Source organism: Pseudoliparis swirei, chromosome 19, assembly GCF_029220125.1.
Source record: "Pseudoliparis swirei isolate HS2019 ecotype Mariana Trench chromosome 19, NWPU_hadal_v1, whole genome shotgun sequence".
Classification (NCBI taxonomy): Eukaryota; Metazoa; Chordata; class Actinopteri; order Perciformes; family Liparidae; genus Pseudoliparis; species Pseudoliparis swirei.
In genome coordinates this window covers 28432931-28443950 of record NC_079406.1, presented here as the reverse complement: position 1 = coordinate 28443950, position 11020 = coordinate 28432931, and the positions used below count along the sequence as shown (strand labels likewise).

General features: G+C 47.6%; 1 protein-coding gene across 1 annotated transcript; it reads left to right on the top strand.

The window, feature by feature from the left end:
• Nucleotides 1-1979: 1979 nt before the first annotated feature.
• Nucleotides 1980-7389, top strand: LOC130209660 (transmembrane 4 L6 family member 5). The gene is made up of 4 exons (XM_056439436.1): nucleotides 1980-2266; nucleotides 4144-4212; nucleotides 4508-4662; nucleotides 6904-7389. Exons 1-4 carry the CDS (start codon nucleotides 2090-2092, stop codon nucleotides 7124-7126), a joined length of 624 nt encoding a protein of 207 aa, XP_056295411.1. The 5' UTR covers nucleotides 1980-2089; the 3' UTR covers nucleotides 7127-7389.
• Nucleotides 7390-11020: the final 3631 nt, after the last annotated feature.

Below are 11020 nucleotides of genomic sequence, written 5' to 3'. Positions count from 1 at the left end.
GATATATTTCGGTTTTGTTCAACCATCCATGTGATATGTCCTCATGAGGTGATACCCATGACTACATGTTTTAATATGAACCATCAGCCATTGTTCAGTTTGAGGGGAGCTGCTGTCTGCAGGGCGGCTTTGAGGAAGTCCCCGCTGTGGTTGGCTGTGGTCATGTGACCCGTGGTCATCTCTCTGTTGAAGTTATTCATGTGTCTCATTGGGCTTTAAGCTGAGTCACCATGTTCTTTGTAGTCTTTGTAGCGTTTATTGTTCCTCTCTGTGATTTAGGGCAACTTGAAAAGTTACATGTTTCATTGATGACAACTGAACCTAAAATAACTTAGTGTGTTTAACCCATGTGACTAGTAGTTTGTCTTTAACCCATGTGGCTATTAGTTTGTCTTTACCTCATGTGACTAGTAGTTTGTCTTTAACCCATGTGACTAGTAGTTTGTCTTTAACCCATGTGACTAGTAGTTTGTCTTTAACTCATGTGACTAGTAGTTTGTATTTAACCCATGTGACTAGTAGTTTGTCTTTAACTCATGTGACTACTAGTTTGTCTTTAACCCATGTGACTAGTAGTTTGTCTTTAACTCATGTGACTACTAGTTTGTCTTTAACCCATGTGACTAGTAGTTTGTCTTTAACCCATGTGACTAGTAGTATGTATTTAACTCATGTGACTAGTAGTTTGTCTTTAACTCATGTGACTACTAGTTTGTCTTTAACTCATGTGACTAGTTGGGGCGGCTTTAGCTCAGTGGGGTAAGAGGGCCGTCCTTCAACCGCAAGGTCGTGGGTTCGATCCCCGCTCTCCCCATTAGTTGCAAGTCGAAGTGTCCTTGAGCAAGGCACTGAATCCCCAGTTGCTTCAGGCGCTTCACCGCAGCCCACTGCTCCTTAATAACTAAGGATGGGTTAAATGCAGAGAACTAATTTCCCCTTGGGGATTAATAAAAGTGTATATTTATTTTATATTTAGTAGTTTGTCTTTAACCCATGTGACTAGTAGTTTGTCTTTAACTCATGTGACTACTAGTTTGTCTTTAACCCATGTGACTAGTAGTTTGTCTTTAACCCATGGATGCTTCCTGTTTCCATGTGGGCGTGTCCTCCTGCAGGAAGCTTCCTGTTTCCACGTGGGCGTGTCCTCCTGCAGGAAGCTTCCTGTTTCCACGTGGGTGTGTCCTCCTGCAGGAAGCTTCCTGTTTCCACGTGGGCGTGTCCTCCTGCAGGAAGCTTCCTGTTTCCACATGGGCGTGTTCTCCTGCAGGAAGCTTCCTGTTTCCACGTGGGCGTGTCCTCCTGCAGGAAGCTTCCTGTTTCCACGTGGGCGTGTCCTCCTGCAGGAAGCTTCCTGTTTCCACGTGGGCGTGTCCTCCTGCGACGGCAGCTGCTCAGAACTCAGTGTCCACACTTGGAACTGGACCGTCTGTCCTCCGCTCCGGATCATCGGGGTGAGTGACATCATCTCTTTATCGGATCGATCATGTGACATTTGAACATGATTGTTTCTGACTTCTATGGGCCAGGGTTCTGAACTGGTCCCAGTGGCTCACCTGTGACATACATGTTCATATGTGCTGTCTGGAGGTGGAGGAGGGTCACATTCAGGTTCCAGCTGAAATGACAATTTACAGAACAGAGAACTCGTTTAAAGTTGGACAGCAACGATCTGATTGGCTGAGATACACAGTGTCACATCTAATTGGTCGCTTACAAGTGGACGTCCCCAGATCAGCTGATTGATTAGACTGAGACACTCATGCATGACCCGTTGTGTAAAGAGAGTCTTCGTCCTGAACCACCGCTAGAGCTCCATTTACCTCTAGCATTAACACTGACCTCTGACCTCAGGAGAGGAGGATCAGCATTAACACTGACCTCTGACCTCAGGAGACGAGGATCAGCATTAACACTGACCTCTGACCTCAGGAGACGAGGATCAGCATTAACACTGACCTCTGACCTCAGGAGAGGAGGATCAGCATTAACACTGACCTCTGACCTCAGGAGACGAGGATCAGCATTAACACTGACCTCTGACCTCAGGAGAGGAGGATCAGCATTAACACTGACCTCTGACCTCTGACAGATGTGTGTGTCCAGCTGTCTGAGGTGTGTCGCCGTCTCTCTGGTTGCCTTGGCAATCGTCTGCATGCTGTCCAACATCCTACTCTTGCTTCCTGAACTGAAGTTCCACTTCCTGTTGGAGGGTCATGTGACCAGAGAGGCCACCTGGGCCACAGGCCTGTGGGGGTCCGGCTTCCTGGTGTGTGTGTCATGTGGTGCATTGTGCTGCTTGTTCTGGTGTATCGTCACATTTTCTGGTTATTTTCTTCTCGCAGCTTTAATCTGTCTCTTGATGTTTATCTCCACCATTCCAGAGGAACCCTGGAGAAGATGTGTGAACGTCCTCTAACCCTCACTTTAGAAGTTTAGACGTCCTCTAACCCTCACTTTAGAAGTTTAGACATCCTCTAAACCTCACTTTAGAACAGTGGTCGCCAACCCGTCGATCGCGATCGACCGGTCGATCTCGGAGACGTTCCCTGTCGATCTCCAAAATAAAATGAAAATAAAATCAGAAACACATTGTTCCTCGTTCTCGAACATTTTCTGAAGTGTCTTCTGAAACGTTTTCTTCCTGACTGGAAGATCGACGTCAGAAAAGATCTCCACCTGATTTTAATGAACGCCTGAAAGCGGTTTCTCTGACAGCCGTGTTGTCAGCTGTGCTCCCCGAAAGAGGGCGTATACCTAAGTGAGGCGCAGGAAATGCAGAAAGACCTTTATTCATAACTTTACATATTACACAAGTTCAAAGTACAAGGACATACAACTACGTCATCAATAAATAAATGTTGTAATGCCTGTACCTTAGTGTAAATGTTTACGTTACGCATTTACAGGTTACGCCTGCGCATGCTAACTGCCGAGATTATTGGCGATTTGCCAGCTTTTACCTCCGCGAGATCGGCTTTTCTGCTTTTGTCCTACAAAACAGAAGCTCAACATTGAGATCTATTTCGTGTCTGATGGAGCAATCTGGTTTACTTGAAAGTGATTGCAATTATATTTATTCTATTATTTGAAAAGCACAGATGCAGGAGTCACAAATGGTGATTCTCATATTTATTATTATTATAATTATTTAAATCTGAGGATGTCTTTAGAGCTGATGTGAATGTATTCACCAACGGGCTGACTTCAGAACCAGTCCCAGATGATAAAACTTTCATGAATACCACATTTGCCCGAAAAACTTCGTCAGTGAAGTTGAGAAAATCACCGTCAAAGACCAGGAGCTGGATTACTGACAGCAGCTCACAGACGGCCTCAGACTGTCTGTCTGTGCTTATGAACTAACTACAAGCTCACAGACAGAGTTCAGTCACAGCCGTCACACTGACTGGAGTCACATGACTTGATGGCATTATGATGAGAGCTGAACTTACATGAGTTGCACTGACTGATCATGTTGTCAGTGTCGTGTTGTAATGTAAATAAATACAACATTTATATTGGTAGTTCATCCAGCTGCTCATTGAAATGTGTTTTTTCTTGTTCATATTGTGTGTGGTGAACAAATATCTTACTTTTTATATTGCACTTAAATTCTGTGTTCCTGGTCTCATTAATTTGAAAGCTGGACCAATGTGTTTTGATTTCATTCAATTAGAATTAGGCCAAATAAAAAGCCTCAAGTCATAAGTCCAGTCTGGACCGTCGTTTTCTCTCAACGCCTCAATAGGTAGATCTTGCCGGTCATGAAGGTGGAGGTCAGTGATCTTGGGCTCAAAAAGGTTGGTGACCACTGCTTTAGAAGTTGTATATAGTTTCTGCTCTTTGGTCTTTTTGTCATTCGGATGAAATCCTTTCAAATATAAAGACGATGATTAAGAGAGAAACTTGAAATGAAACTCCCCTCCTGCTGACCCTCACTCAGAGGAGACTGACCCTCACTCAGAGGAGGAGACTGACCCTCACTCAGAGGAGACTGACCCCCACTCAGAGGAGGAGACTGACCCTCACTCAGAGGAGACTGACCCCCACTCAGAGGAGGAGACTGACCCCCACTCAGAGGAGGAGACTGACCCTCACTCAGAGGAGGAGACTGACCCTCCGCGGTGCTTCCTCTGCCCTCAGGTGGTTCTGGGCGCTCGGGCGTCGGGGCGGAGCAGCAGAACCCGAGGCTGCTGGGCCTTCCGGCGCCAGGTGAGGGTTCTGAGACGGGGTCCTTCCAGTTGTAGAAGGTCGGCTGTAACTCAGAGGGGAGCGGTGGTCCCCGGTTCCATCCCGCTCTCCCCATTAGCTGCATGTCGACGTGCCCTTGAGCAAGGCACTGAACCCCCGGTTCCTCCCCGGGCGCTTCACGCAGCCCACGGCTCCTCGATCGCTACGGATGGTTCCAATAAAGAGAATACACTTCCCATCCGTATGGACCAGCATGGAACATCACCACGGCAACCAGAGAGCTGCTGTTGACGTGTGTGTGTGTGTGTGTGTCCAGATGGCCGGCCAGCTGCTGTCCTCGTGTGTGTGTGCGCTGGCTGCTGGCTGCTGCTGCCTGGTCAGCGCCTCTGGCCTCTCCCAGGGGCCTCTGTGTCTGCACAACACCACCGCCACGCCCAGCTGGGGGGTCCCACTGCAGCCCCACCCAGACCGGTGAGGCCCCACGGCACGCTGCTACCCAACTCTGACTCACTCTGACTCACTCTGACTCACTCTGACTCTGACTCACTCTGACTCACTCTGACTCTGACTCACTCTAACTCTGACTCACTCTGACTCACTCTGACTCACTCTAACTCTGACTCACTCTGACTCACTCTAACTCTGACTCACTCTAACCCTGACTCACTCTGACTCTGACTCACTCTGACTCACTCTGACTCACTCTAACTCTGACTCAATCTGACTCACTCTGACTCACTCTGACTCTGACTCACTCTGACTCACTCTGACTCTGACTCACTCTAACTCTGACTTCGACTCACTCTGACTGACTCTGACTCACTCACTCTAACTCTGACTCACTCTGACTCACTCTAACTCTGACTAACTCTGACTCACTCTAACTCTGACTCACTCTGACTCACTCTAACTCTGACTCACTCTAACCCTGACTCACTCTGACTCTGACTCACTCTGACTCAATCTGACTCACTCTGACTCTGACTCACTCTGACTCACTCTGACTCTGACTCACTCTAACTCTGACTTCGACTCACTCTGACTCACTCTGACTCTGACTCACTCTGACTCACTCTGACTCACTCTGACTCACTCTGACTCTGACTCACTCTAACTCTGACTTCGACTCACTCTGACTCACTCTGACTCACTCACTCTAACTCTGACTCACTCTGACTCACTCTAACTCTGACTCACTCTGACTCACTCTGACTCACTCTAACTCTGACTCACTCTAACTCTGACTCACTCTAACCCTGACTCACTCTGACTCTGACTCACTCTGACTCACTCTGACTTACTCTGACTCACTCTAACTCTGACTCACTCTAACCCTGACTCACTCTGACTCACTGACTCACTCTAACTCTGACTCACTCTGACTCACTCTAACTCGGACTCACTCTGACTCACTCTAACTCTGACTCACTCTGATTCTGACTCACTCTGACTCGCTCTAACTCACTCTAACTCACTCTAACTCTGACTCACTCTGACTCTGACTCACTCTGACTCACTCTGACTCACTCTAACTCTGACTCACTCTGACTCCGACTCACTCTAACTCTGACTCACTCTAACTCTGACTCACTCTGACTAACTCTAACTCTGACTCTATGTGTCCAGTCCAACTTCCCTTCTGTCGTGCCACTCCTGCTTCCTCTTTCCTCTGCTTCCTCTTTCCTCTGCTTCCTCTGTCTTCTGCTTCCTCTTTCCTCTGCTTCCTCTGTCTTCTGCTTCCTCTGTCCTCTGCTTCCTCTTTCCTCTGCTTCCTCTGTCTTCTGCTTCCTCTGTCCTCTGCTTCCTCTGTCTTCTTCTTCCTCTGTCTTCTTCTTCCTCTGTCCTCTGCTTCCTCTTTCCTCTGTCCTCTGCTTCCTCTTTCCTCTGCTTCCTCTGTCGTCTGCTTCCTCTTTCCTCTGCTTCCTCTGTCTTCTGCTTCCTCTGTCGTCTGCTTCCTCTTTCCTCTGCTTCCTCTGTCCTCTGCTTCCTCTTTCCTCTGCTTCCTCTGTCTTTTGCTTCCTCTGTCCTCTGCTTCCTCTTTCCTCTGCTTCCTCTGTCTTCTGCTTCCTCTGTCCTCTGCTTCCTCTGTCCTCTGTTAACTGTAACTCTGACTCCTAGCTTAACTCTGACTCGTAGCTTAACTCTGACTCGTACCTTAACTCTGACTCGTATCTTAACACTGACTCGTACCTTAACTCTGACTCGTATCTTAACTCTGACTCGTATCTTAACTCTGACTCGTAGCTTAACTCTGACTCGTACCTTAACTCTGACTCGTACCTTAACACTGACTCGTAGCTTAACTCTGACTCGTATCTTAACTCTGACTCGTAGCTTAACTCTGACTCGTATTTTAACTCTGACTCGTATCTTAACTCTGACTCGTACCTTAACTCTGACTCGTATCTTAACACTGACTCGTACCTTAACTCTGACTCGTATCTTAACTCTGACTCGTAGCTTAACTCTGACTCGTATCTTAACTCTGACTCATAGCTTAACTCTGACTCGTATCTTAACTCTGACTCGTATCTTAACTCTGACTCGTAGCTTAACTCTGACTCGTACCTTAACTCTGACTCATACCTTAACTCTGACTCGTACCTTAACACTGACTCGTACCTTAACACTGACTCGTAGCTTAACTCTGACTCGTAACATTAACTCTGACTCGTAGCTTAACTCTGACTCTGCCCCCGCCTCTCGTCCCAGTCATGCAGGCTACCTGTACAACAGGACGTGGTGGGGGGGGGTGTGTCTGGCGCCCAGCGGGGTGGTCCAGTGGAATGCAGTTCTCTTCAGTGTGATGGGGGGCGCCAGCGGGCTGCAGGTGGTCTTCTGTGGTGCCAACATCCTCAACTCACTGCTGGGCCTGACCCTGGGACCGGGCCTCTGCAACGGCACGGTCTGTGTTTGGTCTCATGCTGGATCTTGAACGAGGAAGAAACTCTTCATAATGTAAAGTTCTAAAAACTTTTATTTTGGCGGGACCCTCTTATTGTTAAAACTCAAAGATAATTCATTGAAACACAACTCAACCTTGTTTACGCAGAAATATTATTTATTGTTTTATTTTTAAATGATTGTTTGAGTCGTTTAACATTTGTATTTATTAATTATTTATTGTTTATGTTGAAATGTGTTTGATGTTGTTAAATCTGTAATAATTAATAACAATTAAAGAAAAATCAGTTTGCTTGTAAAGGTGTCCAACGTGAACCTTGTGGGCCCTTTTTCAAGGGCCGGCCTCCTGCCATGACCTCTATTGTTCATCTGGTCACATGACATCTATTGTTCATCTGGTCACATGACATCTATTGTTCATCTAGTCACATGACATCTATTGTTCATCTGGTCACATGACATCTATTGTTCATCTGGTCACATGACATCTATTGTTCATCCCGTCACATGACATCTATTGTTCATCTGGTCACATGACATCTATTGTTCATCTGGTCACATGACATCTATTGTTCATCTAGTCACATGACATCTATTGTTCATCTGGTCACATGACATCTATTGTTCACCTGGTCACATGACATCTATTGTTCCTCTAGTCACATGACATATATTGTTCATCTAGTCACATGACATCTATTGTTCATCTGTTCACATGACATCTATTGTTCACCTGGTCACATGACATCTATTGTTCACCTGGTCACATGACATCTATTGTTCATCTGGTCACATGACATCTATTGTTCATCTGGTCACATGACATCTATTGTTCATCTGGTCACATGACATCTATTGTTCCTCTAGTCACATGACATCTATTGTTCATCTGGTCACATGACATCTATTGTTCATCTAGTCACATGACATCTATTGTTCATCTAGTCACATGACATCTATTGTTCATCTAGTCACATTACATCTATTGTTCACCTGGTCACATGACATCTATTGTTCATCTGGTCACATGACATCTATTGTTCATCTGGTCACATGACATCTATTGTTCATCTGGTCACATGACATCTATTGTTCACCTGGTCACATGACATCTATTGTTCATCTGGTCATGACATCTATTGTTCATCTAGTCACATGACATCTATTGTTCATCTAGTCACATGACATCTATTGTTCCTCTAGTCACATGACATCTATTGTTCATCTAGTCACATGACATCTATTGTTCATCTGGTCACACGACATATATTGTTCATCTGGTCACATGACATCTATTGTTCATCTGGTCACATGACATCTATTGTTCATCTGGTCACATGACATCTATTGTTCATCTAGTCACATGACATCTATTGTTCATCTAGTCACATGACATCTATTGTTCATCTGGTCACATGACATATATTGTTCATCTGGTCACATGACATCTATTGTTCACCTGGTCACATGACATCTATTGTTCATCTGGTCACATGACATCTATTGTTCATCTGGTCACATGACATATATTGTTCATCTAGTCACATGACATCTATTGTTCATCTAGTCACATGACATCTATTGTTCATCTGGTCACATGACATCTATTGTTCATCTGGTCACATGACATCTATTGTTCATCTGGTCACATGACTTCTATTGTTCCTCTAGTCACATGACATCTATTGTTCATCTGGTCACATGACATATATTGTTCATCTAGTCACATGACATCTATTGTTCATCAGGTCACATGACATCTATTGTTCATCAGGTCACATGACATCTATTGTTCATCTGTGGAGCCGAGTATTCCTATAGACCTCAGTGGTAATGACTTTATGAACTTCTTTAATGAAAAGATTTTAACTATTAGGGACCAGATTAATAATCTCTTGCCCTTAACCAGTGACAATCTGTCCTCAAGTGGAATGGCCTTGGAAACCGCTGTATGCCCTGGTGTATATTTGGATGGCTTTTCTCCATCAACCGTGACCAATTATCTTCAACGGTTTCTACTTCTAACACGTCTACCTGTCTCTAGACCCCGTCTACCTGTCTCTTGGACCCCGTCTACCTGTCTCTAGACCCTGTCTACCTGTCTCTAGACCCCGTCTACCTGTCTCTAGGACCCTGTCTACCTGTCTCTAGGACCCCGTCTACCTGTCTCTAGACCCCGTCTACCTGTCTCTAGGACCCCGTCTACCTGTCTCTAGACCCCGTCTACCTGTCTCTAGGACCCCGTCTACCTGTCTCTTGGACCCCGTCTACCTGTCTCTTGGACCCTGTCTACCTGTCTCTAGACCCCGTCTACCTGTCTCTTGGACCCTGTCTACCTGTCTCTAGACCCCGTCTACCTGTCTCTAGACCCCGTCTACCTGTCTCTAGACCCCGTCTACCTGTCTCTAGGACCCCGTCTACCTGTCTCTTGGACCCCGTCTACCTGTCTCTTGGACCCCGTCTACCTGTCTCTAGACCCCGTCTACCTGTCTCTTGGACCCTGTCTACCTGTCTCTAGACCCCGTCTACCTGTCTAGACCCCGTCTACCTGTCTCTAGGACCCCGTCTACCTGTCTCTAGACCCCGTCTACCTGTCTCTAGACCCCATCTACTTGTCTCTAGGACCCCGTCTACCTGTCTCTAGGACCCCGTCTACCTGTCTAGACCCCGTCTACCTTTCTCTAGGACCCCGTCTACCTGTCTCTGGACCCCGTCTACCTGTCTCTAGGACCCCGTCTACCTGTCTCTAGGACCCCGTCTACCTGTCTCTAGGACCCCGTCTACCTGTCTCTAGGACCCCGTCTACCTGTCTCTAGACCCCGTCTACCTGTCTCTAGACCCGTCTACCTGTCTCTAGACCCGTCTACCTGTCTCTAGACCCCGTCTGCCTGTCTCTTGGACCCCGTCTACCTGTCTCTAGACCCCGTCTACCTGTCTCTTGGACCCTGTCTACCTGTCTCTGGGACCCGTCTACCTGTCTCTAGGACCCGTCTACCTGTCTCTAGGACCCCGTCTACCTGTCTCTAGACCCCGTCTACCTGTCTCTAGACCCCGTCTACCTGTCTCTAGGCCCCATCTACCTGTCTCTAGGACCCCGTCTACCTGTCTCTAGGGCCCCGTCTACCTGTCTCTAGACCCCGTCTACCTGTCTCTAGACCCCGTCTACCTGTCTCTGGGACCCCATCTGCCTGTCTCTAGGACCCCGTCTGCCTGTCTGGGACCCCGTCTACCTGTCTCTGGACCCCGTCTACCTGTCTCTGGACCCGTCTACCTGTCTCTAGGACCCCGTCTACCTGTCTCTAGACCCCGTCTACCTGTCTCTGGACCCGTCTGCCTGTCTCTAGACCCCGTCTACCTGTCTCTGGACCCGTCTACCTGTCTCTAGGACCCCGTCTACCTGTCTCTAGCCCGTCTACCTGTCTCTAGGACCCCGTCTACCTGTCTCTAGACCCCGTCTACCTGTCTCTGGACCCCGTCTACCTGTCTCTAGGACCCCGTCTACCTGTCTCTGAGACCCTGTCTAGCTGTCTCTAGGACCCGTCTACCTGTCTCTAGACTCCGTCTACCTGTCTCTAGGACCCTGTCTACCTGTCTCTAGACCGCGTCTACCTGTCTCTAGACCCCGTCTACCTGTCTCTGGACCCCGTCTATCTGTCTCTGACCCCGTCTACCTGTCTCTGGACCCCGTCTACCTGTCTCTGGGCCCCGTCTACCTGTCTCTAGACCCGTCTACCTGTCTCTAGGACCCGTCTACCTGTCTCTAGACCCCGTCTACCTGTCTCTGGACCCGTCTACCTGTCTCTTGGACCCCGTCTACCTGTCTCTAGACCCCGTCTACCTGTCTCTGGACCCCGTCTACCTGTCTCTGGGACCCGTCTACCTGTCTCTAGACCCCGTCTACCTGTCTCTGGACCCCGTCTACCTG

What these genes read in the sequence shown, in the direction of transcription:
- LOC130209660 (XM_056439436.1), top strand. Translation starts at nt 2,090, where the DNA reads ATGTGTGTGTCCAGCTGTCTGAGGTGTGTCGCCGTCTCTCTGGTTGCC. An exon ending in GCTGGGCCTTCCGGCGCCAG is followed by an intron (nt 4,213 to 4,507) that starts GTGAGGGTTCTG and finishes GTGTGTGTCCAG; the next exon opens with ATGGCCGGCCAGCTGCTGTC. An exon ending in CTGCAGCCCCACCCAGACCG is followed by an intron (nt 4,663 to 6,903) that starts GTGAGGCCCCAC and finishes CTCTCGTCCCAG; the next exon opens with TCATGCAGGCTACCTGTACA.